Genomic DNA, 27,962 nt, shown 5'->3' with positions numbered 1-27,962 from the left:
AGGTCCCTGGGGAGATGCCCTTTGTGGTGTTAAGTATGTGGTTGTAATAATAATTAAAAATTTTATAATAATAATTATCATAATTATGGCTCACTTTTCTTTGCCTCTTTATGGCTTACAAAGCACTTTCCTCACCACAACCCTTGGACGTAGGTGGTATATGTATTATCCCCATTTTGCAGGTGAGAAAGTCAAGGTACAAGGAGGTGAGTAGCAGTGTGGCATAATGGGGAAAATCCCTGGAGTTAGAGGCAGGTTCTGGGTTCCAGTACTAATTATGAACTTCTATGATTACTGAACCTCACTAGGTCTTAGTGAGATTGGATGATCCTGAAGAATTTTAGATGTGATCCTATGGAAGGCTGGCTTCATCATGGCTCTAGGTCACACAGGTAAATATCAGAATTGAAGGTCAAGAGACAGAGTTGGGAGGTCCTGGGTTCAGATCTGGCCTCAGATACTTCTGAGCTGTGTGACCCTGGGCAAGTCACTTAACCCCCATTGCTTAGCCCATACCACTAATCTGCCTTGGAACCAATACACAGTACTGAGTCCAAGATACAAGGTAAGGGTTTAAAAAAAAAACTGAAGGTCAAATCCATCTCTCGTCACTTCATAACCAGTACTTTGTCCCCTCTGCTACATGTTTACATGCCTCATACATTCATGTACTGATATTCAGCAGTGGAATGAAGCATCTACTATATATACAAATCTTTACATTAGTCACTGGGGATACTAAGATAATACCCACCTCTAAGATATTTGCATTGTATTGGAAAGGGTAATACATGTAAATAAATACAGGAGAGAGACAGACAGACAGAAATGGGGGAGAGAAAAGTGGTGGAGAGAGAGCAGAGGAAGAGGAGGAGGAGGAGGAGAGAGACAAGAGGTGTGATTAAGGATGGAAAGGTTTTGCAATTTGCAGAGGGGAAGAGGGAGAGGAAGAAAAGAGGAGTTGAATAGCTGGGGACAAAGGGAAGAAATTAAGAAATTCTTCACTGCAGAGATGACGCCTGAGTTGAGCCTTGAAGGAAGACAAGATCTCTTCAGGGGGGAAATAGAAAAATAATTTGTGCAAATGTATAAAGGTGGAGTTTAGAGCATCATGGCTGGCAAATAGCTACTAGTCTGACTTGGTGGGAAGGTTGAGTTTACCAAGATGAGTTGTTAGGAGATAATAGGATTTAAGCCTGGAAAAATAGGTAGAAGCCAGATTGTGGAGAGCTTTAAATGCCAAGCTGAGGATTTCGTGTTGTATGCCGAAGGCAGCAAGGAGCTCTGAAGGTTTATAAGGAGGGAAGTGACCGACTTGTGCCTTAGGAGAATGGATTGGAGAGGGAAGAGACTATAAAGCCAGGGGACCCAAGTAGAAGGCTACTGCAGTAGGTTCTAGGTTCGAGGTGATGAGTTTCTAAACTAGATATTGACTGAGTGGGTAGATGCAAGGGACAGACATGAGTGATATTTTGAGATAGAACCAGTAGAATTAGGTAGTTAATTGAATGTGGAAGGTGAAGGGGGAAGTGCCCTAGACCTCGGTCTTCAGGATTGAGAATTTATGTAGCAGTAGTCTCACCAGATGTACTGAAGTTTGGACCTTTTGAGTTTGAAATGCTTAAAGTACCTCCATCCAGAGACACCCAGCTGGCAGTCCATTTTAAGGAATTGGAATTCAGGAATTTCAGCAATTCAGGAATCCATTCCCATTAGGTCTGGATATGTAGATTTTAGAGTCATCTGCATAAAGATTATAGGAGCTGATAAGTTAAGGGAGAAAAGCACTGAAAATAAATACATGGCATCCTCTTTTCCATTGCCTCCCCTTTGGAGTTGTGGTGAGACATAACTCAGGTTTCATTTGTCTGCCTCATTCTTTATTATTTGTCCTACTAGATTATATGCCCCTCTTTCCATTTACACCTGGAGACAGTTATTTCCTTGGCCCTGGTCCCCATTTACTAGGAGGGAGAGCTACATAGACACAGTAGGTGTAATCCCTGCTTGGATTCGCCCTCATACCATCACTATATCTCCTCTCACTGTGCATTCCTGATAGGATCAAGCCACTATTCCTTTTCTAGGCCCTCTGCCTTGAAGGCCCATCTGACCTTACTCCACTTCTGACCTCATTTCTCCCCTTCTTCTCCACCAGTTCTTAGCTCCAACCAAATCTACTCCAAGATTAACTTTTTACATAACAATAACAAAAGGTTATACTTTTCAGCTTTTGAATGTATTTGTGACCAGGGAATTCGTGGGTCATCTTAGTGGAAAGTCTTTTCCTTCATAGGAGTGATCCTGAATGGATCAGTTAAGGACATTATATAGAGCTTTGCACATAGTAGGTACAAAATAAATATTTCCTTTGGGGAAAAAAAAGTTTACTTCTCTGACCTTGGTATACTCATCTGTGAAATGAAAGGAATGGTCTTGCCATTCCATGTTCTAAGGGCCCTCCCTTCTGACTTTGACATTCTGTATTCTAAGAGCCTTTCCATCTCTAAGCTCCTGTGGAGACCTCTAAAGCTCCCCTGTCTCCACCGCTCTTTAATTGGTCTTTGGACACAGCATGCTTATCCATTCTCTGCCTTTGCTCAACAATCACACGGTTATAATTTAACCTTCTGGGAATGTTATTAGCATTTGTCCCAGTGCTTCAGACATAGAGGAGTCTGCAGGAGACTGGGGGATTTGGATGAGAAATGTCAGGCATTTCTATGGTAACTCTGGTCCACTTATGGCTAAGGTATCCAAGAGTGGGAGTTCAAAATGGAAGATCCTTGGAGGAGGATGAGACCTCAGAGGTCATCTAGTCCTAATGCTAACTTTGGAGGCTAAAGCCTAGATCTGCCTACATCCCCCAGACTGAACTCTGATCCTAGGCTGAATCTCCTCAACATACTCAAGATTTTTATTTTTTTTTAACCCTTTTTTTGACTTGGTAATAATATTGAGTCAGAAGGGCAAGGGCTAGGCATACAGGGTTAAGTGACTTAACTAGAGGCACACAACTGGGAAACAACCAATATTTTTTCTTGGTAACAAAATAGAAAATGTACTTAGTTCAGACCCTACAACCTGCTGATATTGGAGATATCACCTAAATTTGAGGAGTACAGAGATCCTGTGCTGATTTCAGTGGATCAGAAATCAGCAGGTCAGCTCTGAAAGGCTGGAAAGGGTCCTTAGGACATAGAACACAGACTGTCATGGCAGGAAGACACGTCTTCAGAGATCATCCTCATTTATTTCCCTCATTTTGCAAAGGCCCAAACAGGGGAAGTGATTTGTTTGAGGTCACACAGGGAGTTTTTGGTAGTGCTAGGACTGGCTAGAATCTAGGGCTCTTGAATTCCTAATTCCTAGCAAAGGGCTCTTTTTATTGCCACACACTTCTGATAGTGATGGTTCACATTTTCATGAGTCTTTAAGGATTGCAAAGATGGTATCTTCTCAGGTCCTCAAAACAGCTCTGTGAGGTAGTGATGCTATCATCCCCATTTCACAGATGAGGACTCTGAGGCTTAGAGAATTTATAACTTGTGCAGAGTGAGGATTTGACCCTAGATCTTCCATCTAACACTTCATGTTGTCAGTCCAGACTGCTGGAATAGTCAGATCTCTATGCTTCCTTTATGACCCTGACACTTGGTCTCTGGGTTTTCTTGTCTAGGAGTCATACATACTTTTGTGCCCATTTTTCTCATTGATCCTTCAGTTTTCAGGGAGACCTTTCTCTTCCCACCTGAGGGTCTGGGTGTCCAATAGATATCTACCACAATCTTTCAGTGAGATCTGCAGGACACTTAGGTGCCAAGAGAAATAGAGATGTTGTTGAGGGAAGAGGGAACAGCCCTTTTGTAAGGAGTAGAGGGGGCAGCTGCAAAGCTGTTCATGACTTTTTTTCTACTCAGCCTGGGATTGACCTTATTTATACCCAAGAGACTTAATTCTGTAGCCTGACAATGCAGGGGAAGTGAATGGCTGTGACCAGCACCTAGAATCATAGAATTTCAATCTCTGGAGTGGGAAGGGACCTAAGTGATCATCTAGCCCAACCTTACAATACCAAGAATTACCTGTACAGCCCTGCTGACAGTTGGTCATTTAGCTACTATTTGATGACCTTCAGAGATGGGGAGCTCATTCCCTCATGGAGGTGTAACCTACTGCATTTTTAAAATTAGCTCTTATTGTTAGCTCTTTATGTTGAACCCAAATATTCCTTTCTTGGACTTCCTTAGATTGCTCCTAGTTCTGTCCTGTCAGACTAAGCAGAAGGCAACTAATTCCTCTTTCCCAGGCAGCTCTTCAGATAATTGAAACCAGCTCTCCTGGCCTGGTCCCCCATCACCTAAATCTTTTCTTCTCCAAGCTAAATAACTGCAGTTCCTCCTGTCAATCCCCATATGGCATGATCCTGAGTCCTCTCACCATCCAGGGCACTCTGCTCTGGATACATTTCAATTCATCAATACCCTTCCTAAAATGTGGCACCCAGAATAGAATATGATACCCCAGATGTAGTATGCCTAAGGCACAACACTACAGAATTGTCAGCCTTGCCTTTCTGGACTCCAGCCTACCAATCTACCTTTGAGTTACTTACTTTGTGTTGGTTTTTATTTATTCTCTATATTTGTGCTATCTATGCTTATGAAATCATCATCTCCAATATTAGATTGTAAGTACTTCCTTTATTCCTTGTATTTGTATCTGCAATGCCTATTACAGTGCCTAGCACAGAGGAGGCACTTAATAAATAATTGATTAATGTGACTTGATGCATATTATTTTTTTTTTGGCTATCTTGGCACACTATTGACTCACTGACCCTCAGATCTTTTTCCTATAACCTTTTGCCTCACTACATTTTCATCTTTGTGCAGCTGATAGTTTAGACCCAAGCATAGGACTTTACATTTATCTGTCTGTATTGCATTTCATTGTGTTGGATTCAGGCTATTTTTGCATTAGCTTTCATCCAAATTCTGTGCTATGATCATCAAGATCATTGGTAAATTTCTCACATGTGACACTGATGCCTTTATCTAAGCCTTTGATTTTTTGAAAAGTCACAAATTTCCCTTGGATATAAGGAAAGCCTGTAACAATTAGATTTGTCCAAAAGTAGAAGAGGCTGTTTCAGGAGATAACAGACTCCTTGATGTTATGGTTCAGGTATTTCATTTGTGTCTTCTGACTTTTCATGACTCCATTTGGAGTTTTCTTGGCAAAGATACTGGAGTAATTTCCCCATTTCCTTTTCCAGCTCATTTTACAGGTGAGGAAACTGAGACAAAAGGGATAAAGTGCCTTACTTATATAAGGTCACATAACTGGTAAATATCTGAAGCTGGATTTGAACTAAGGAAAATGAATCTTTATGACTCTAGGGACAATACTTTATCCTGCACCACCTAGCTGTTAGAGAGCTTCAGGTGATAGCTGGATAACTAACTCCTTTTTCAAAGATATTGTAGAGAAGATTCCTGTTTTTCTGAGGGGCTTTCCTATTCTGAGTTTCTATGATCTTCAAATGTTGAACAGAACAGAAAGAGGGACAAGATCTTTGGGGCACTCCACCAAAGACCTGTTGCTCTGTTGACCCCTCAGGGTTCTATTAATACTGCTTTTTTTGGTTAATTTATGTAAATGATCCTAGAAACATAGGGGACTGTCATCTAATGCACATCTCTCCATCTTCTCCATGAGCATGGACGCTCATAGACTTTGTCAGCTGCCTTTAGAAATCCAGTTATGTTATATCTACATCTTTCTCATTAAATATACATTTAATAGTCTTATGGAAAAAAGAGGAAACAAGGAGCCCCCCTGCCCCTAAAATGTTTGCCCTCATTGAGATTTGTGGACAGTGCTTGACCAGGCATCCACTGGCTGGCAATATTTTGTTTAGTCAGGTACATTGTTGTCACTGATATTTTTAATCAAATTAGATATTTAAGTGCTGGCCATCTTTACCCCCATCTTCATAGGAACCATAATTTAGTTCACTGTAGTTAGACAGAAGTTCTTAGGAACTTGCCATGTGCAAGGTACTGTGTTAGTTGCTGGGATTATAATGATGAAAAATGATGAAGTTCTGCCTATCAATTCAGCAAGCACTGATTGTTTGCTTACCAGGCTAGGCACAATCCATGCTTTTGATAATATACTTTCCTTATCCTTATGGAGTTTGCAGTTTAATAGGAGTTGAAGTCATCTACACAAATTAATATAATACATATTAATCCACAAGAATTTTTAATGTTTAATAGTAAAAAGAGGGAAATGTGGAAGGAAAAGAGGTAAGGAGACTGCCTAGCCTACCCTAAATGCTGATTCTATGAAATGAAGCTCATTCCCCTACAGACTTCCAATCTTCATGTGGGAATCCTAGTCACTCACTAGCAAACTGGGCAGGATCCAGGTAAGGTCCCAATGCAGAAAAGCCTGGTGAGCTAAGCTCACCAAGGCAGCAGTGAACCCAACAAGAAAGTCCTCAACTCCAAGAAGCTCCAAAGCCAAAAGTCAAAGTCCCAAAGCTGAAAACTCCATAGTCAAAAGGCCCAAAACTCCAAGTCTAAGTTTAAGTCCAAAAGCCCCAAAGAGCCATCCTCCAAAGAAGTCCAAAGGAGAAGATCCAAGGAGCAGAGACTCCAAAGAAGAACTCCAAAGGAGAAGCCTACAGTAGAAGTCCTTTGGACAGGAAGTTCAGAACTTTTTAGAGCCCTTTTCCCACATCATTTCCTGTCCCTTCCCCACTTTATGGGAACCAATCCTAGTCTTTCAAGTTGCCTAGCACTGATGGGGGGGCAGTTGTCACCTACTCTAACAAGTGACTTGTGAACTCTCATACTTAGTGGTAAGGTACTAAGTAGGGGTGCTTAAGTTTTTGATTGATTAACTTAAAAGGGGATTCACTCTTTACAGGACCCTGCCATTAACTTCACTTTAACTAGCTTTCCAGGGTATCAGCACTTCCTTTGAGAGCCATTCATGGAATTACTTTGTTGTCTTTGCCATCTGAAATTCTTCTCACTTGTCAGGTTTTGTCTCTGACTTGGTACCTTTCTTTAAGCTGTCTCAGTTCTTCCCCTTTCCTCTCCATTCTCTTCCCAGTCTGGAATATCTTCCTTCAAAGCTCACTGATACTTCAAAGCTTAAGTTTCTTCCTTTTCCTGAAAGTCTTCCTTAACTACCAGGAGCAACGAACAGATGTTGCTGAGAGGCCTGTTTTGCCTGAATTAAAGATGTCCAAAATTAGATAACTTTTGGGAGAAAAACTTTCCAATTTGGGAGATTTTGTAACAATTAAAATTGGGTTTTGACTCAAATATTAAAATTATAAAAATGAGATTGTGGTTGCTGTTTATAAAATATTAGCCCCTAAGTCAAAATGAAGGCAGCTTTTATTTACCAAAGGTAGAGATAGTGAAAGTGGGAAATATAGGGAGACAAAGCCTGGTCTAGCCTACCAGCTAAGTGCTACTCTGGTGAAGTTCTGCTCAGCCCCCAGCAGGGGCTTCCTCAAGTCCTAATCTCCACATGGATTTCCCAAGGTATAATGACTCCAAGGAAAAGCATGTCTCTTCAGCTCTATTCACTAAGGTAGAATCCAAGGGAAGAATCTCTCCAAAAGCCAAGGAAGTAATGGTTTCCAAGGAACCAGTCTCTCCAAAAACCAAGGAAGGAAAGACAGGAGACCATGTTGGTCTCTTCTTTTATATCGCTTTCTCCACGTCATTTCCTGTTTCTCCCCTTCTTCACAGAAACCAATAACAGTCTTTCAGTTTGACTAGCACAGCCCAGGGCTGGGCAGGTTCCTTTGGAGGTGAGAGTTTTCTCTAGTAAGTGACTTGTGAATTCTCTTACTTAAGTGTTAAGTAGGGGTATTTTGAGTTCTTGATTGATTGAGTTAAAGGTTGCTGATAGATTATATTAAAATAGACAAAGAGAGTTAATTCTCTCTTCACAGTTTTCTAGTATAGCCTGAGAGGACACTTTTGGGGGATGTGGTAGAAGGAGATTCTTTTCAGATTTGGGTTAGACTAGATGTCGTTCTCCCCCCTCTCCCCTCCCCCCCTTTCTTCCCTTGCTGAGACACTCTGGAACAGCAGTTCTCAAGTGTGGTCTGTGGATCCCTGGGGGCATTTGGAGACCTTTTGAAGGATATATGAGTTCAAAATTATTTTTACAATAATAACAATAAGTGGTTTTAATTTCTAATAAAGTAAATATCAATCAATACACACATCCCATATAAACAAGAGCTCTTTGGGATGATGCTTAAACATTTTTAAGAGTTTAAGAGACCAAAAAGGTTGAGAAGCACTCCTCTAGAAGATACTCTGTACCTCTGAGATATTGTTGTTCTGAGAATTTCTTTAGACCTCAGAAACTGGCCTTCATGAGACAAGTAGGGACATTTACAATCCAAAGAGGCAAAATGATCTAATGGGAAAGATATTTTTGAGCCACAAAGTCTAGATTTGTTATACTATCCCTATTAATAATGACAGTGTGACCTTAGAGAAATCACTTCTCTTCCCTTCAAGAGTCAGTTGTTTCATCATTCAAATGAAGGGAAATCTCTTTTGAGTTTTGAATGGATCATCTCTAAGGTAGGAATTGTTCTAACAACAAGAGCTGAACTGAAACCTGGATTGTACCTAGATTCAGAGAACTAACACCATGAAATGAAGATGAGGCAGGACTAGTGAGATAACAGTTAATCTGCAAGACACCTGGAGGTCTTAGTGAACTACATTCTTCATATGAGTCAATCTAGTATAATGGCAGCCAAGATAGCTACTGAAAGTTTTAGGTTCCCTAAGAGTGTTTTGGCTACATTAAATATCCAGAATGAGAGAGGTGATATTTATACTGTGTTCTGCCACGGTCAAGTTATACCTGGAATATTTAGTTCTGGGCAGCACATTTATCATCTGGAAGATATCAAGATCCTTGAGATCATATTAAAACAAGGGGGATGAACAGAGTTAAGAATGTTTGGCCTTAAGGCTAGCCATTTTAAAATACTTGAAGGGCTATTGTGCATAAGTGGGGAAGATCATAGATTTAGGGCCAGAATGGACTTTAGAGGTCAGCCCTTTATTTTATAGATGAGGAAACTGAGGCCTAGTGAAGTGATTTGCCCACAAGCTCCTTGTTAATTAGTAGCAACACATGGTGGAAACCAAGTCCTAAGATTCCAAAGACAATATTCTTGTTCTGCTTTTACCTAGGGAGTAGCAGAGCTGGGTCCAAGTGTGGGAGATGCAGAGAGGAAGGTTTAAGTCCAGTTCTAAAGAGGAACTCTCCTTCCTTCCTTCCTTCCTTCCTTCCTTCCTTCCTTCCTTCCTTCCTTCCTTCCTTCCTTCCTTCCTTCCTTCCTTCCTTCCTTCCTTCCTTCCTTCCTTCCTTCCTTCCTTCCTTCCTTCCTTCCTTCCTTCCTTCCTTCCTTCCTTCCTTCCTTCCTTCCTCCCTCCCTCCCTCCCTCCCTCCCTCCCTCCCTCCCTCCCTCCCTCCCTCCCTCCCTTCCTTCCTTCCCGACCCTTTGGGTACTTCTGGCTTTAAGCAACCTTTTGTGGGGAGGCTAGGAGCATAGCCACATAGGGAGTACAGGAAGGAGCCTTCCAGGGTAATGGTCTTGGAGGGGGTGGGGCAAGGATAAAGCCCCAAAGAGTGTTGCTGGCTGGGAAGGAGAAGGAGGAGGAGACAGCTAAGGGAAGGCAGGGGGAATAAACAAAGCTCTGAAGCTTAGCCCTCCTCAGGTTTCAGTTTACTTATAGGCTTAAAGGTCTATTTTGAGAGGGTCACAAGGTGTTCCCATCTGGAGAGGTAGCACTTGGGGGCCTTGGATTCCTACCACTTCTTTACTGTTTCCAAACATCTGTGATTTTAGGGATGTGGGTCCTCACTCCAGGCTTTTACTGCCTGGGCAGCTGAGATTGGTGAGCCTTTGAGGTCAAGAACATTTGTCACCTAGTGGCCAACCTTTTTGGGGACAGGCCTCTTGCCCTTATTTTTAAGGCTGATGCTCATAGTCTGTGGACAAGCCTATACCTTTCCAGTTTGGAGATGATAATTATTTCCATTTCTGTTGTCCTTTTGGATTCCAAAGTCTTTGTCTTACGCTTAGGTAGTAGAATTATTTTTCTAGTTTTACAGATGAGAAAAAGGGGGTTTCATAAGACTTTTAGAGAGAGTTGGGGTTTGTGTTCCACCAGTCATCATCTTCACAGTGTTTGTGGAGCTGACAAGTGAAAGAGGGATTAAATGGTTCCCTTTTGACTCTAGCAGGCAGAATTAGAAACCACAGGTGGAATTCACAAAGTGGCTGATTTCTCATTGATAAAAGAAAAAACAAATCAAAACTTTCCAACAATTGAGGTGACCAAAAGTAGAATGGCCTGTGTAGTCCTTAGAGGTCTTCTGGCACAAGCTGAAGATCAGTGGTTGGGAATGTTGTGGAATGCCTACAGGTAAGTGATAGAATATAGTACTAGACTTGGAGCCCTAAAGACCTGATTTCAAATCCTGCCTGAGATGGTTACTTAGTTTCGCAACATTTGGCAAGTCCCTTAGCTCTCTCAGCCTCTATTTCCTCATCTCTCAAATGGGGATAACAGTAATGCTATCTCACTTTGTAGTGAGGATGAGATGAGATAACCTATGTAAGTGAAGTGTTTTCTAACCTAAAAGAGCTATATATACACATAATGCTAGTTATTATAAATGTTATTACTTCCATTACCTATTATCATTCCTTTACACCAGTTTATTTTTCAGGGACGAAATCCATTATAGAAAGTAAGGAAAGTGAGATCCAAAGAAGTGACCAATCTAAGACTATAAGCACTGAAGCTAATAGTCTTCCCCTTAGACAGATGTAGCACTTCATTTTGTACCTCCCTAACTCTTACCATAAAATGTAATAATAAAATACCATAATAATGTGTATTATAGTTATATATGTTATGCCTCTACTAGATTGTTGATTCCTTGGGGGCTGGTATTTCCTACTGTCTGAACTGTGTATTTTGCCCCCACAGCATGAAACAGAGAATAGGCACTTTAAAATGTTTGTCTAATGAGTAAATGAATGAGCATAACTGTGTTAGTAACAATAAATGAAACACTGTAAGGGAATGCTTTGAAAGTGCATCAGGTATCATACAGATGGGAGCTGAGGTCTTTATAGAATTTGTCATTATTATTCCTTTCCCCATTATTCTTCAGTTTATATGCCAGCCCAAGTGGCATATGGGATAGAAGGCACAGTACTTGTGATGTCTGGAAAGGTCAATCCCTTAGTTTTCAGGTTTTCCAAAACCTTTCAGAAATTATTGGATATGCAAAACTATCCCTATGCCCTCTGTGGGCCTGGGAAAGACAGGAGGTAGACCTGGAACCATGATTTCCTGAAGCCCTTGGACTGGGAAAAAAAGCTGGGTCCATCCTTTAAGCACAATGATTTTCCTTGAGGTTTTTTTGGATCACCCCTGGGCATCCCAGGGAGACACACTACCTTGTGAATCCAGTCTCTTACCAGGCTTAGGTCTGTAGTGAGTGTATAGGAAGACTCAGGCACTTGTCTTTCAGGCTCTGCCTCTGTCACTCACACAGTCTCTCTTTCTGTTTCTCTGTTTCTGTGTCTCTGTCTCTGTCTCTGTCTCTCAAGAGGAGGAGGAGCCCAGGCAGCTTTTGATCTGTCTGGGAGTTCTCCACCCCCATTTCCCCCTCATTTATTCCCTTCAGCCCTATTGTGACCTCTCTCTATTCTTTCCTCACCCCAGTTCTTTCTCTTACTTGTTCATGTTGCAGCCTCATGTCTCCTATAACTTTTCTGCCTCCGACCTCAGGTAGGTTTAGTATTGGAAGGGCTAGAGCTAGCTTCGAACTAAGATGACCTCCCCTAACTGACACTTAGGGGCTCTGAACACCTTTGCCAATCCACTTCCTTTCTCGGAGGGTTAGAACTAGATGTTGTGTCAGGCGCCCTGCCCCTTGAAGTCTGTGACCCCAAATGGGTATAATTAAACCGGTGCTAAAGGTGAGGAAGAGCCCTTTGGAGACCTTTAAGTGCAATAAAAAGTGACATTTCCTTCTAAGTATGCCCTTTCTAGATCCAGTCTCTTGTTCTTTCCTCTCTCCTTTCTTTACCTTTACTCATCTCTTTTCTTTCTCCCCTCCCCTTCGGCCCCCCAGGGTTCTCTTCCCTAGCTCCCCGACTCTCCCCGCCCCCAGTCCTGGCTGTGCTCTGGCCCTAGCCCAGTTCCCTGCCTTGGAGGGCCCTCCCCCTTCCCTGATCCTGGCCCTCTTGGCCCCTCCCCACCGGGCGGCCTGGGAAATGCCTAAGGGGCCCCGTGAGCTGGAGAGGTGAGTGTGTGTGTGTGTGTGTATGCGCGCGCGCGTGTGCCTTTCCTCGTTCGCTTGCTCTCTCTCTTTTGCTCGCTTGTCAGCGTCATGTGCCCAGCAGGGCAGCCCCAGACTGGTTCCCGGCGGCCGTATTAAGGTCACACACTCACCGTGCAGCCCCACACAGCCCGCCCGGCCCGGCGCGACGCAGCGCAGTGCTGCCCAGCCCAGCCCAGCTCAGCCCAGACCAGAGCAGCACATTGGTGCGTAGCACGGCACAACGCGGCGCAGCTCAGCGCAGCTCGGCTCGGCTCCGCTCAGCTCAGCCCCTCCGAGGAGCAGGAGCACTGATCGCTCCCCTCTGCTCAGCTCTGCTCAGCCTAGCTCTACTCCGCTCCGCTCCTCTCTCTCCCCTGGCCGGCGCCCGGGTGGTGACTCAGAGGTGAGCCCCCAGTCCCTTGCCCTCTCTCCCCCCAAGCTGCCTTTGGACCGCGAGGGAGCACATGGGGAGGAGGCTGGACTCTTGGGGGACATGGAGTCCTGGGCACATTTGGCTTGTGAAAAATGCCTTTCTCCAGGCCTGGCTCTGGGCTTTTCTTTTCCTGGAAGGGGGGGTGGGGTGGGGAAGGCTGGGATGGCTTCTTTGTTTTGGGGAAGCTTCCTGTGCCGTGTTTGAGTGTGAGTGTGTGCACGCGCGAGTGTATGCACGCGCATGTGTGCATACACACATGTGAGTGTCATTGTGTTCTCAGCTGGGCTTGAGAACATGTGTAAGTTGTGGAGAGGCAGCTTTGGACTCAGTCTTTAGAGGAACTTCTACCCCTGTGGTGGTGCCTAGGCTCCATCGACTGGTGGTAGTGAGTTCCCCATCACTGGCTGTCTTCAAGTTGGTTCATGCTCAGTTACATTGTTGGATCCTAGTGGTCCTGAGGTCGGTGGCAGTCCTGAGACAACAGGATCCCTGGTAGACTGGGATGTGCTATGCATATAATAATGCCCACGCTTCAAACTTCTCCTTTCTGGGAGTGGGTGCCCACTGGCGCGTGCCTGGGTGGTTCTGTGCCTGTGTGTTTGCCTGGGGGCCCAGCCTGGGGAATATGGGTTGGGTAGCCTCCCTTGTAAAGGCTGCCAGGGAATAAGGGTTCCTCCGTGGGCTGGGCTTTGCTAGCTTCATTGGTGTGCATGCCCCCGCATATCTGAACCCACTGGCATGTGGGTGAGTGTGAGTCTGTGTTGGTGCCCACATGGGTGTGGAAGCAGGTTTTCAGCAGGCTGCAGGAACAGGAATGTATGGTTCTCAGTTACCCTGGGGAAGAAGCAGCCTTTCTGGCACTGGAGCAGGCAGAGCAGGGTTTGTTGGTCCCCAGCACCTGTGGGAGTTGGGGGGAGGGAGGGGGCAGGGAAGACCTGTTGCTTTCAGCTGGATGTTGGCTGAAGTTTGGGGGCCAGCCAATATGTGTACGTCTTTGCCTGTGCGTGTGTTCTCCTTTCTGGAGCAAAGAGGTGTGTGTGGCAGGGGAAGCCTACATGAGGGCCATTTTGAGGTATGTGACTTGAAGAATGGAGGCTGTGTTTGTGCTCCCCGGGTATGTCTATGAGAGTATATGATAGGGAAGCTGGTGTTTGCTGGGTATGTGTGCATGTGTGCCCCAGGGGTATTTGTGTGCTCTTGTCTGAATGTGCACGTGGGTACAAACAGAGGGGGAGAGTGTTGTCTGGGCATTGGTGAAGAGAATCCTGCGTTTCTGCAGCGTTCATCTAGGTGCTTGAGTGAGTGTGTTGCTGCTGCTGCTATGTGGTTGTCTGAGGTGTTTGTATCTTCTTGTCTTCAAGTGTCTGTCAGGGGGGAATCTGTGTCTTTGTGGTTGGGGGAGGGTGTATCTTGGGCAAATAAATGCTCCTTGCTGGAGGAAGTATGTGTGGGGATGTGTATGAATTTGTACCTTTGGTTAGCTAGAGGCGGATGTATACATGCTTATGGAGGGGTGGGGGGTATTTGGAGGGGGTGGTTGTGTGTGAATGTGTGGGTTGCTGAGGGAGGGAGCTTGCTCCAGTGGGCCCTGTAGGAGTTGGGAGTTGGGTATGGAAGAGATAATAATGTTTTGGAGATTAACTAACTGTGGGCTCAGGAACTAATCACTATCTGCCCATGACCCTCGTGCCTCTAACTCTGGGCAGTCTCAGAGATTGGATGGATCCTCTGGGCTAGAGATGAAAAGTTCTTGGCTATGATAGTCACACTTTCCTCTTGTATTCAGGCCTCTGGTTTCTATCCTTCTCATCTCTTAACCTTTTCTTTCTGGGCATAGGGCAATTCTTTCTATCCTACCTGGTTCTGTCCTGCCTCCCTCCCTTTTCTTACCTTCATCCTCACCCTCTCCCTGTCTACGAGAAGTGTGTTTGCCGGATACTGGTTGCTTTTCCTTTTCTCTTCCCTTTTTCCTGCCTCTCCTTTCCCCCCCATTTTGCACCTCCCCCTAGTGCCAGCTGGGGAGAGGTCTCAGGGTGAATTGCCCTGTGGGTCTCACTCTCAGTGAGAAGAAGCCTGGTTTAGTGGAAAGAGCTTTTTGGCTTGGGTGTCAGGGAATCATGAATCCCAGCTATGCTGTAGACTCCAGGGATGTTATTCTCCATCTCTGGGCTGTAGATCTAATATCCTGCTATTCTGAGACCAGGCTTCGCAAACCTGTTTCAGCTCCTAAACTCATTGACTTTTCAGCAAATCTTCCTATATGCCCTCTTCAACTTGAAAATAAATCACTTTTAGAGCTTACCATGTCTGTGGACCTGTGAAGTAGGTTAACGAGATTAATTAATTTTTCTTCTCCCAAGGGTACACATAAAATATTGTAGTTTCATTGATTGAAATCAGTTTGAAGTTTCTTGATTATTCCAATAGGATAACATAGTTACTTGCTAGATAACTTTATCCACTTTATTCCCTTAATAAGTTTCTTGTAACTTTTTGGGAGTCCATGAACCCTAGGCTGAGAACTTTGCAACAATTGTTCTTAAAGGTGACATACGGGGAAGTGTGGAATAGTAGAAAGAGCTCTGAACTTTAGGGTCTGAAGACATGGATTTGGATATTGCCATTTACGAGCAGGTGACGTGAGCCATTTTACTTCTGTCAGCCCTAGGTTTCTCATGTGTAAAATGAGAAGGTTGAGCACTAGCTCCATTTAAGGTCCTTCAAGCTCTGAAATTCTGTGGGAAGTTAAGAGACTAGAGACAGTAAGATAGTCATAGACTGTTTGAGTAGGTAGAGTTGTGTGCCCTGGAGGATCTTCCACCCAAGGGGCAGTCCCTCACCTGATTATTGCTGCTTACTGTCCCACTCACTGTTTCAGGAAAGCCCCAGTCATGCTTCACTTTACTTTCCTCTTTAGCTTTTTATGCAACCAAGCTTACCTCCTCATTCAGACCCTTTTCTTCACCTTTCCTAGCTCTCCAGTTCTGGAATCACAGACCATGATCAGACCAACGCTGCTGCCATTGTTCCTAGAGGGGATGCATCGATCTGTCCCTCCTTTGGCCCTAATAATCATTGGATCAAGTTCCACCTCCCCCCCCCCCTCCCCCAACACTTACAGATACTACAGTGGATGGATCTGGACTTGGAAATAGGAAAATAAGTTTGAAGTGCCTCAGACCATCTCTAGTTGAGTTGAGCCTGGGCAAGTCATCTAACTTCTCTGAGCCTCAGTGTTTTCATCTATAAAATGGAGATCATAATAGCACTTACCTCATAAGGATGTTGTGAAGCTCCAGTTCAATAACCTATCTAAAGTGCTTTGCAAACCTTAAAGAGTTATAAATGTTGCTGTTGGTATTATTATCTCTATGTGATGCCTACATTGGAATGTGGATTCCTTGAAGGCTGGAACTGTCTTTGCTTTTGTATTTATATCTCTGGCACCTAGCACAGTACTTGGCATGTGGTAAGCATTAAGTATTTTTTCATTCATTCATGCCATTCAAGAGCTTTCTTTTACAGAGAAATAAATTGAGACCCTTGAAGAGGGAAAATGGACTTGCCCAAGGTCACATATAGTGAGTAGTAGGGAAGGGACTTGAACCTATCATGTGTTTGTTCTTTTTAAAAGCAATGAGGGTAAAGTGGCTTGCCCAGGGCCACACAGCTAGGAAATTCTGAGTTCAGATTTGAACCCAGGACCTCTCCCTTCTAGGTACCCTATCCACTGTCCTACTGGGATGTCCCCATATGTTCTTTTTGTGCCATACTGCTTCATATAAAAAGAAGCATTTATTAAAAGTGAGGGCGAGGGGGCAGCTAGGTAGCTTAGTTGATAGAGAGCCAGACCTGGAGTTGGGGGACCTGGGTTTAATCTGACCTCAGACATTTCTTAGCTCTGTGACCCTGGGCAAGTCATTCACCTCCATTTGCTTGGCCCTTACTGGTCTTCTGCCTTAGAACCAATACTTAGTATGAATTCTAAGACAGAAGATAAGGGTTTAAAATAAAAAAAAAGAAAAGAAAAAAAAGAGCCAGTGATGTGCCAGGCACTGTGCTGGACAGTGGGGATACAGAGACAGAAATGAGCTTACATAGATGTTTGATGTGTCTTGGACTCCAAGGGGTCATAAAGAGTTGGGAATTAGAATTTCTGATTTCTAATGAGGACGGACCTCTTTATTAGCTTTTCCCCTTTCCTTTCAATCAAGGACACCCCCACCCCCTTTTCATGCTCCTTGATTGGAGAGGAATAGTTTTCCTGTGCCCAGGCATCAATGCTAGGTTCCTTACCTTACCTTACCAACCCAAGTTGGAGAAAATTTCTGTTGCTCAGGCCCCTGGGGATATTGTTAGGGGAGTTGGGCTTGGGCTTGGAAATCCTGCCTGAAAAAGATCCACCAAGTCCTGGGATCCTGCCTTTCTCTCTCCTCCTTTGCCACCTATACCTCTCTGCTTTGGCAGAGGAGACAGTGGAGTTGAGACAAAGATGTTAGGGCTATCCAGGAGTGACTAACATTCTCTCTCTCTTTCTCTGTCTCTCTCTTGTCTCTCTCTCTATGTCTGTCTGTCTCTGTCTCTCTCTTCCTTCCCCCCTCCTTCTTTCCCTCTGTGTGTGTGTCTCTCACACATACTCATTCCTCAATATGTTCCTGTATATGTAATTTCAGACACAAATGAATGCACATACATGTATATATATTCACACTTCTTCCACTGAGATGGAATATACTTATATATACTGCTTCTCCACTTGTAGATACTTGTTATCAATAAGCATTTATTAAATACTTCCTGTGTGTGTGTGACAGGAGCTGTCCTAAAGCATCAGGGATACAAAGTCAATACCACCTTCTCTGCTCTTAAAGAGCTCTCAGTCTAGTGGAGGAGACAACTTGTAACCAACTTTTTCCATATGAGATAGATACAGTGTCTTCATATGCCCATCTAAAGAGTACAGACCTATTAACTTCAGCACACACATAGCCATGCAGATCTTTATGCCCATATTGCCTCTTATGCATGGAGGCAAAGGAAGACAAATTAGATTTAGGATATGCTAATGTCTAAACTCACACATGTGCGTATGCATACACAGAGTCACACAGAAACACTTGCCTATTGGCACCCACATGAGTTGCTCAAAAACAGGCATGCTCATGGGTATACAACCCCCTTCTGCCTCTCACCCCCACATTCACACACTTAAAGCACACTCACACACCCATAGCAGTTAGGTCTCCGCAGCTGTCTTCTTGCTCACAACTACTGGTTTTCGTTTCTCAGTTTAGAAGGAGAGACTGCTGTGTTGCTGACCCGGGAAAGGGGTGAGGGGAGTTTCTCCAGTGCCTTTGTGGAGGCGAGGACCCTTGATGCTAAGATTTCTTCCATCTCTGGGGATGTGAGAGCCCCGAGTTGGGCAGGAGGCCAGAACTTGGAGAGTCTGGCAGTAGCCCCTCCCCCTTATCTAGTTGGTTGGGGGATGTGGAAAGGTGTTTCTCACAGCTGCCCCACGGCATCATATCCTTCCTTCTTGATTGCTTTCCCCTGACCTTCCTGGGTTAGCAGTCTCTGTAACACCGGAAAATGTGGCTAAGAAACCCCAGCCAGGGCCCTCCAAGGCTCTGGTGGCTTCGGGGCAGAGGTTACCCCATGACCTCCTCCCTCATGGTGGTGGAAATATCACTGCTCCCTGGTCAGAAAGGAGGCAGAGACAACAGTCTTCCAGGGTTAATATGTTCCAAAACACCGTTATCTCATTTGTTCTTCACTGGAGACCCCTGTAAGGGAGGGAGGAAGCACAAGCAGAGACCACAGGCTACTAGGAGCTAAAAGTGGAAATGACCTTGGAGAGCATCTGGTCCAATCCCCATCATTAAGAGAAGAGGAAATGGAGGCCTAGAGAAGGGAACTTGACCAAGGTCATCCAGGAAATAAGGAACAGAGCTAGGATTTGAAACTGGGCCTTTGAAACCAAAGTCATGGGTTTTCTTACTGCAGCCTAATCTCTCTCTCATTAGCACCATATCATTGCTGAACAAACCATTTCCTAAGAGGACATGTGGTGGGTTTATAGCAGAGTCTGGAACTAGAACCCAGTCCTCTTGACTCTTTGGTATAAAGAGGCAGCATGGTGCGATAAGAGGAACTCTTGTAGGAGTACAGTGGCCAAGAAGATCTCTGGATGTTTGATTTGGCTCTGCACTTGATTTTCAGGGTCACTTCTTATGAGTTCTTCTCTTTAGATTGCAGTTTTCTCATGTGTAAAATAAAGGCCAAGGATTTGTGGTCTCTGAGGTCACTTGTAACTCTGACATTCTCTGTTCTAGACTCTAGGAGCCTCTCTAGCTCTCTGACATTCCCTGGTTCTAAAATCTTGACCATGTTATTTGGTGGTTAGAACATGGTGGTAATAAAACTAGGGTTGCCAGTTTGATCCCTCTGTGGGTTAGTTAAATGATATTCCGTGCCCTTACACGAGACCTGACCCCGAGGACAGATTTAGTCCTACCTCTAATCACTGGCTGAGTCCTAATCCTAGCAGCTTTCTCACAGTTCCATACTATCGAGCATTAATGGAGACATCCTGGCAAGACAGGATGGTCCAGTGCCCTACCATCCTTACTGCAACAGATGAAGCTCCAAGCCCACATTCTTACTTGCACTGGTTTGTTATCTCATTATAGAAATGATGGTAAAGCTGAATTGGAACAATGGATTAAAAAAAATATTTTTTCTCTCTCCTCTCTACCTAGAAGTTGTTGGCCACTGAACAGCCCAGGATTTATGGAGACGCCTGTGGGGAGCAGCTTTGAATATTGCCACGCGCAACATCGCGGCCGCCGGTGAAGAGGCGCCTGCGCCCGGCTGTCACCATTCAAGGCTCCTGCGAATGGCTCCCAACGCCCGGCGTCCGCCCGTGGCTGTCCCTGCTGCCTGAGCCCCCCGCTGCTCCCAAGGACTCCCCGTACCCCGATGGGGTAACGTGACCTAAGACGCCGTCACTGCCCTGAACTTTTCAGTATCTGCAGAGGCCTTCTCTCCCCAGTCGAGATCAGTTTTACGTTGCTTCTGTTCCTTGGGGTTTTTTTTTGTTTGTTTATTTTTTGTTTATTTTTTTTTAAACTTGGATCCCCTGTGTTCTTTTGGTTGCCCCACCCCAAAAGTGGGAGAGGGAAGGCTGAAGGAAAGGAGGCTCTGTGAGTGACTGCCTGCTGCTGGAACAACCAGGCTGTGTACTGTCCCCCTGCCCAGGACACCCAGACTGGGGTTCAAAAAACAGCAGGATCTATGGTCTTTGTCCTTGAGGCCCTCCTCTCCCTATCCTACCCCATATAAGTATTTGGCTTCAAGTTCTGGAATCTTTGCCTGGTTGTTACGTGTATAGGAGGGCTTTTTTGGGGGTGGGGGGTGAGATTTTTTTTTAAGTCAGGCTTTTTTGGTGAGGTGGTTTTTTTTTGGTTGTTTTTTTTTCTTTTTAACAGAATAGAACCCTTGTGACAACCTTAACACGTTCCCAGAAGCCGATAACATTTGCACAACATTTGTGTTGGTTTTGAGGGGTGTTGATTTTTAACTGTTTTCTCCCCCCTCCTCACAAAGCACAGGGCTCTATTTTTCTCATCTGGGTGTTTTATTTTATTTTATTTTAATTTTTTTTTTGGTGGAAGTAGGGATCTGACGGGTGCCCTGGTCCTTTTGCACCTCCCCATACCTGATCGCTCCTTTCCCTGGCCCCTTTCCTACCTTCCTGCTGCCACAAGAGGCCACACCATGGCTCGGATGAACCGGCCAGCCCCTGTTGAGGTCTGCTACAAGAACATGCGGTTCCTCATCACTCACAACCCTACCAATGCCACCTTGAACACCTTCATTGAGGTAAGTCCCTTTAGTGGACTGGGCTGTAATGGGGGTGATGGGTAAAGGATGACGATAGAGGTCATTGTTCACATGTGAGTTCTGTGACTTAAATTCTGTGTGTCTTTGGGGCAAAACATTTCCTTTCTCAGGTTCACTCATCTATATGATGAAGAGGATGGACGAGGTGATTGCTGAGGCCTTTACAAGTTCCTGCACTGGGATTCTGTTTATTAGTAGTATTGGTAATAATAATCCTTCTCCTCTCCACAAATCCTCTCTGAGTATCTCATGACATGGAGGTAACTTACCCATCTTGAGCCTTGGCAGGTCTTGTCAGAATGGAAAGGATAAGTTTGGAGAGATCCATTATTAGAGGCTTGACCACCTGGTGATGATTATTTTGGCTGGGAATACCATCACTTTTTCCTACAATATCAAAGGGCTTTGAATTCTTTTGGTGGTGCTCTGCCCCCATCAGTGAAATCCCAGAACCTTAAAAATATGGAAGGATAATTTCCATATTCCAAACTCTAAAAAATTGCTCACATCCCTGTGGCTCAGAGGAAAGAGCTGTGGATGCTGCAATTGGGAGCCCTGGCTTTGCGTCTCAGCTCTGTCACTGACTTGGCATGTTACCAGGGGCAATAAAGGGCTGGCCATGTGGGCTATGTGACTGAAAAGGAGACCCACTTGTTTTCTTCCCTCCGCCCAGGACATAGTGTCTTCAGCAGGGATCGGTGGTGTTTGCAGGATCCCTTGTCTTGTTGACAGTGCTGAGTGTTTTGTCCACCAGTCTGCTTTATTTTCTCAGTGCCAGAATCTGGTGGAGGCTTGAAGACCTATCAATGGTCAACAGTTTTTAGAAAGAGCATTGTGTTTGCAATCAGAAAACTTGGATTCAAATTCTGGCTGAGTTATTTACTGTGTCTGTAGGCAAGTCATTTCTTCCCCCTATCCCTTATAAATTTCCTTCTTTTTCTTTTTTTAAATTTAAATTTTTTATTTTCTTCTCCATTCTAGAACCAATACTGTGTATTAGCACCAAGGCAGTAAGGCTGGCGATGGGGGTTAAGTGACTTGTCCAGGTTCACATAACTAGGAAGCATCTAAGGCTAGATTTTAAAACTATGACCTCCTGTCTCTAGGCCTTGCTCTCAATTCACTGAGCCCCCTAGCTGCTTTCAATGTCCTTTTCTTTAAAGAAAGGAGTTTGACTAACCATCCTATGAAGTCTCTTCCAGCTCTAGATTTATGATCCTAGGACCTTGAAGGTCCCTTGATGCTCCAAGTCCTATGGTCTGTTACCTAACCTGGCCATGTTAGCAAGGCTTAGTTGTGGAACCTGTGACTAACAGGCACACACTGTAGACTATCTCTACTAAGTCTATAGAACTTGAAGCTTTTGATGACGCTTTCCCCTGGAGGGCTTGTCACTTCAGTTCTGAAGTTCTTTCACTTCCTGATGACCGATTCACCAGGTTAAAATCTTCTTGGGAACCCTGGTCTGTAGTCCATTCTCCTTGTCATCTCATCTAGGGTTTGTGTTGGGAGCTCAGCTGTCTATCTCCCTGGACCTTGATGCTATTAGTGCTATCTACAGGTTTCCTGTCTACTGCTAGAAAAGAGATGAGGAGAACCTTTCAGGGTTACACAGAGCTCTTCCTCCCCCTGTTGTCCTTCATTTGTAGATAGCATGAAACTAGGAAGGATAGCTAAATCAGGATACTAAGTTGGGATTGGAGGAGATCTCATTGGTTTATAGAACTGTGGTCTAAATCTAGTAAAGTAAAATTTAGTCAGGACAAATGTAAAGTCTTGCCTTTCAGTTAAAAAAATCAACTCTTGTGAATATAGCATTTGGTGGAGCAGTTGTTCAGAGATTTGAAGAATTGCTCTGTGAGGCCAATAGCTGGCTATGTCTAGAGCATTGGGGTTGCAGTTAGGAAGAACTGAGTTCAAATCCAGTCTTAGACACTAGCTTTGTGACTGTGAGCAAGCCTATTAAGTCCTGCCTCAGTTTCCTCAACTGTAAAGTGGGAATAACAGTTCCCAGGGTTCCTGTGAAGATCAAATGAGATAATATTTGTAAAACACCTAGCAAAGTGCTTGCCAGTTCCTTTCCCCTTCTTTCTTGTTCTACTTGGCTTCAGAGACAGATATCAGCTCAACATAAGGGAAAAAAAAATCATGTCAACAGTTAGAGTTGTGCAAGGTTGGAAAGGATTCCAAGGGAAGGAAGAGTCATCACGTTTGAGTTGGGTCTGGGGGACTTTCCCATTCTGAGTTTCCTTATTGGATGGAGACAGTATTCCCAGGAGATCTTTTTTTTTTATATAAGTGAGTTTATTTCAAGATGTTTAAATAGCAAATCATCCTCTCAGATAAAAATTTCTGTTATAGAACACAAGAAACCAAGCCTTAGATCTTCCAGTCCTCTTGAGTTTAGCCTTAGAGTGACTCTGGGGAAAGATCAGAGCTGGGTGTGGGTTCCCTGCACTGAGGGACCGGACCCTGAGACAGCCCCCTCTGGCCTCTGGCCCAGTCATATGAAAGATTATAGTCTCTGCTTAGAACTCAGTGCCCAAGAGGGCAAGGTCATAGATTTGATCCCTGGATGACTTGGTGAGTGAGTGAACTTCCTCTTCTTTGGTGCCAGAGATAGAGAGCTCCCACCCCAGGCACAGATCTAACCCCCACTCCCCCCCTTTCCCAAGACTCGGCCTACAATATAGCCACTGTCTGAGCTTCAAGCCCCAAAGCTTACCACTCACCCCAATCTCTGTTGCACCTCAGAGATGATCTAGTCTAATCTTATTAAGAGGCAGTTGCTCAAGGTTGCCTATCAGTGTATGTACAGAGACTGAACTGGAATCCAGGTCTTCTGATTCCCCCAGCCAAGGAATCTCTCCTTTCCACCATTGTTGCATTCTATATCTTGCTTTGTAGAAGAAGGGGCAGAGAAACCTCTTTCCTTACCATTGCCCCTATTTGTGAGCTGAGGCCCCTGCATTCCTTTGGGGAAGCCCCAGGGTCCTCAAAATAGCCTATGGCATTTCAGCAGGGCATCTGGCTATTTTTACTCTTGGGGGTGGATGTTGGGGGGGGGTTCCCTCTCAATGGGCCTTGTACTGTCACACCCTCTTTGTTTAGAGCCCCTTCCAGCCCATAGACTATTTCTAGAGGAAGGAAAAAAAGGCAAGCGAGAGGTCTAGGACAAGAATTTGGCCTTTCCTTATCTTTGGCAAGAGGAGGGAGCCCAGACACCACCTGGGGCTAACCTAGTTTGAGGGGTAGGGCTGCCTCTGGACTTATGGGAGATCTTCATAGGTGAATGCCCTTGACAAAATCCTAATAGATTCTAGTCTCTCACTGAACCCCAAGCCCTGCAAAGTCTGAACCTTGAACCCGGCTCTAGACTGAGCCCTGACTTCCTACATGTCCTCAGGTCAAGGATACTTTGAGCTTTGATGATAAAGAGAAGGGATTGTTCTTGTAGCTGGAGACAAAACTCACAGCATGAGTTCTGCTGGGTTTTTCAAAATCCTACATAGAGAACAAACTTGTGGTACTCTAGGGAGTAGAATTTATAGGGAGGAACATTCTTCATTATGAAGAAACAATTGAATAATGAGAGCATTCCAATAGTAAGTAGGTAGTGAGTTCTCTGTATCTAGAGGTGTTCTATAGTAGAGACCTTAACTCATTCTATTCACCTTGGTGCCCCTCCTCCCCCATATACAAAGGAACTGGATGAATTTTTAAATCCTTTTCATTCTGGAGTATCATATATGAGGAGCAACAGGATACAGTGGGAAGAATACTGGACCTGAGTCCAGAGACTTTAGTTCACCCCCTGTCTCTGCTGCTTATTAGTTGCGTAACCTTAGGCAAATTACTGCCTCTCTCTGAGCCTCACTTTCTTCATCTGCAAAATGGGGTCACTTGTACTGTCTAATTTACTGAATTATTGTAGGAAGGAAACAAAAATTTATTTATTAGAATGTCTACTATGTACAAAACATTATGCCAGGGATTTTACAAATGTTGAACAGCTGAGTTGGCACAGTGGATAGAGCACTGGTTCTGGGGTCAGAAAGACTTATCTTTCTAGGTTTAAATTTGGCCTCAGATATTCACTAGCTATGTGTCCCTGGGAAAGTCACTTAACCTTGTTTTCCTTAATTCCTCATTTGTAAAATGAGCTGGACAAGAAAATAGCAAATCACTTGTTTCCCTACTAAAAAAATCCCAAATGGAGTCATGAAAAGGGGACCCTACTAAACAGTAACAACAATCTTTTGATCCTCATAACAACCTTGGGAGGTAGATACTATTATTATCCCATTTTATATTTGAGGAAAGTGAGGCAAAGGGAGTGTAAGTGAAACTGTTTAGGGTTAGTAGTAAGTATATGTAGTAAGTGTTATGAATTTGGATTTGAACTCATCTCCTTCTGACTCAGCCCCATCTCTGCATCATCTAGGCTGGTGGTTGTAAGAAATTTTTGTAGGTGGTATGGTAGATTTGACTTAAATGGCTGCTGTTGCCCTCCAAACGTAAAGAAATTGAGCTCCAAAAGAAGAGTTTCTTACTGGATATGTGTCAGATGTGTGCACAGGGGGAAGTTGTCCAGGATCCCAGGCTCAAGAAGTACCCCTCCCCTCTTTCTAGGAGGAAAGGATGCAAGGTGAGAGGGCTGAGACTAGTTCTTTTCTCTGTCTTGGACTCTGTAGCTATGTTGGCAAATCTATGGCACATGTATTTTTGAGGGGCTGCTCTCTTCCTCCTCTCTACCTGTGCCTGAGGCCGTTCCTCACTTCCCCTGACCTTCTTCCCAGCAGCCCAATGGGAGCACTTCCTCCCTCCCCTATCTGGGGTTAGGTGGTGGTGGTTCCCATGTGGTGTGAGGATTGCAGTTTAGACACTAGATCTCTAAAAGGTTCACCATCACTGCTCTATAGTATCCCATCTGCCTTAGTGAAGTTTCAGGAGTAAAGGATGGTCCTGGAAGAGGCATGGAAAGATAAGACTGTGGGATATCTAGGAAGGAAGGGAAGGTGGGAGAACTGAGAGTAGGGAAAGGAGGAGGGAGGGTAGAAAGGAAAGAAGGAGGGAGGGTCAAAAAGAAAGAAAGGAAGGGAGGAAGGAAATAAGGAGGGAGAGAGAAAGAAAGAGAGGGGGAGGGAGGAGGAAGGAAATATATATAGCACCTTCTTTGTGTGCCAGGCCCTGTGCAAATCACTTTCTATTAGGGAAAAGAAAATATATACATTAGCATTTGGAGTTCCTTACTTGCTTTCCCTGAACCTCGTTTTCCTTACCTGAAAAGCTTGGGAAATCTTTAATAAGGGCTGTCAAAATGGGAACTATTATTTAAAGAGCATCATGGGGTAGTGTGGAGGCAGGTGTCAGAGCAGGCAGAGAGCTGGTCTTGAAGCTAAAAAGATGAATCCTGTCTCTGACACATATCTGCTGATGTGGCCCCTAATTTTATTTTCTGTACAATAAAGGGGCTGATCCTGACCCTAGCCATTTCTAAGGTCCAGCACTTAACCCTCCATCCCACTTGTCCTTTCTTTCTCCTCTCCCCCCCCCCCAAAAAAAAAATGCCTCCTCATCTTCTCAAGTTCACTCTCCACTTTCCTCCTTCCGGCCTCTGTCCCTGGACCAGGCAGTGATCACACAGTGTTCCCAGCATCCAGGCTTGTCCTTGATGGGGTCGAGGGGAACAAAAGATAGGGCTGAGCACAGTGTCCTCCCCCCAGCCTGGGCCCCGGTGTCTGCTTGTGTAAGGAAGAAAAGCATGGGGCCCCAGGAGGGAGATAGAGAGGATGGCTGGAGAGGAAGGACTTGGGTGCAGTGTTGGGGAATGTTAACTGCCCTGTCACAGCAGTTGGGAATTTTTGTCTAGAGTGTCCCTGATGTGCTGGGTGACCTTGGACCAGTCACCTCGCCTGTCTAGGTTTCAGTCATCTGATCTATAAAATTAGGAACTGAGACTAAATGGTATCTGAGGTCCCTTCATGCTCTAGGAATCTGTAAATACATCAGAGTGGTGGCTAATCAGGAGGCCCTGGGCAGAGGGCCATGGGGGCTGGCTCAACCTAGTGCCAGCAACTCCTGCTGCCAGGTTTTCTACCCGAGCAGCTCTCAGGCCTCCCATGTTGGGGGGCCCCGAGGAGGGACAAGAGGAAAGGCACTTCCCTAGGGGGAATCTATAGCTTTCAGAAAGTTCTGTCTTTTTCAGTAGTGCCTAAGAGGCCCATGTTGAAGTATCTCTATTCCATTTGAAATTCTTTAAGGACAGAATGATCTGAGTTTTTCCCTACAGCCTAGACCTTGGATGCCCCTCTCTGCTGCCCTGAGCCATGTAGAAAGCTTTGTCCCGGGACTTGGGTGACCCAAGTTTTGAAGGGTCCTGGAGGTTAGAGCTTGGGTGGTGACTAGGGGCAGGATTCACACTGTGTGTGACTTGGATGGTCAGGGGCGCAGCCTGAGGCATTGGTTAGTTTTCAGTTACATTGATTAGTATCAAGAGTGAGCAGGCATGGATTGGAGTATCTTTTAGTATCTTTGCTAAGAAAACCCCCTAGACCCTATGATCCACTGGGCCATCAAGAGCCCCTAGAAAGAGCAGCACTCTATCTACCATGACACCCAGCTACTCAATGTTTATATGAATGCTAGATATTATTATTATTATTACATAATTTTACTATATATGTAATATATAAAATATACAATAATTTATATTTCTTTTTTTCCTTCCCCCCTTCCTCCTCCTTTCTTCCATCTTCTCCTCTACCTATTCCTTATCCTTCCTCTCCTTCTTCCTTTGTTATTATTCACTTCAGGAAACCAAGGCCAGAGTAGGAACCTGGGAAGTTATCAGTTCTGATGTATTAAAGTAGAAATAACACCATCACAGTAATCCTACATGACATTTATATAGCTCTTTAAGTCTGCCAAGGGCAGTGCATGATTATCTTATTTGAGCTTTTGACAACCCCAAGAGTAGGTACTACACATTATTATTGTCCCCATTTTACAGATTAGGGATCAGAGGCTCAGAGAGATTGAGTGTCATGCCCATGGTTACAAAGGAAGTGAACTGCAGAGGTGAGAGTTGAACATAGGGTGGGGAACCTCTCTTCAGGTTTCGTGCTCTAGCCACCATATATTGGTTTTGGTTTTTATTTGGTTTCTAGCTGTGGGACCCGAGGTAAATAACCTAAGTAAATTCTGGGACCTTAGGTTT

The 27,962-nt window shown here is 44.5% G+C and overlaps 1 protein-coding gene across 18 annotated transcripts in view; it reads left to right on the top strand.

The window, feature by feature from the left end:
• Positions 1-27,962, top strand: part of PTP4A3 (protein tyrosine phosphatase 4A3) — a 246,418-nt gene that overhangs the window by 193,835 nt on the left and 24,621 nt on the right. For 8 of the 18 annotated variants that reach the window (XM_016431909.2, XM_056822998.1, XM_016431908.2 and 5 more), the window contains 2 exons: positions 19,600-19,824; positions 20,518-20,722. In XM_016431909.2, the coding sequence (XP_016287395.2) occupies positions 19,820-19,824; positions 20,518-20,722 (210 nt within the window). In that variant the 5' untranslated portion in view covers positions 19,600-19,819. Of the gene's footprint in view, positions 1-12,292; positions 12,391-12,426; positions 12,812-19,599; positions 20,723-27,962 lie in introns of those variants that run through there. The other 10 variants (XM_056822995.1, XM_056822999.1, XM_016431914.2 and 7 more) reach the window with 7 other exon arrangements.

Source organism: Monodelphis domestica, chromosome 3 (genome assembly GCF_027887165.1).
Source record: "Monodelphis domestica isolate mMonDom1 chromosome 3, mMonDom1.pri, whole genome shotgun sequence".
NCBI classification, from domain to species: domain Eukaryota; kingdom Metazoa; phylum Chordata; class Mammalia; order Didelphimorphia; family Didelphidae; genus Monodelphis; species Monodelphis domestica.
The sequence above is the reverse complement of the archived record's forward strand: the minus strand, read 5'-3'. Positions and strand labels throughout refer to the sequence as shown.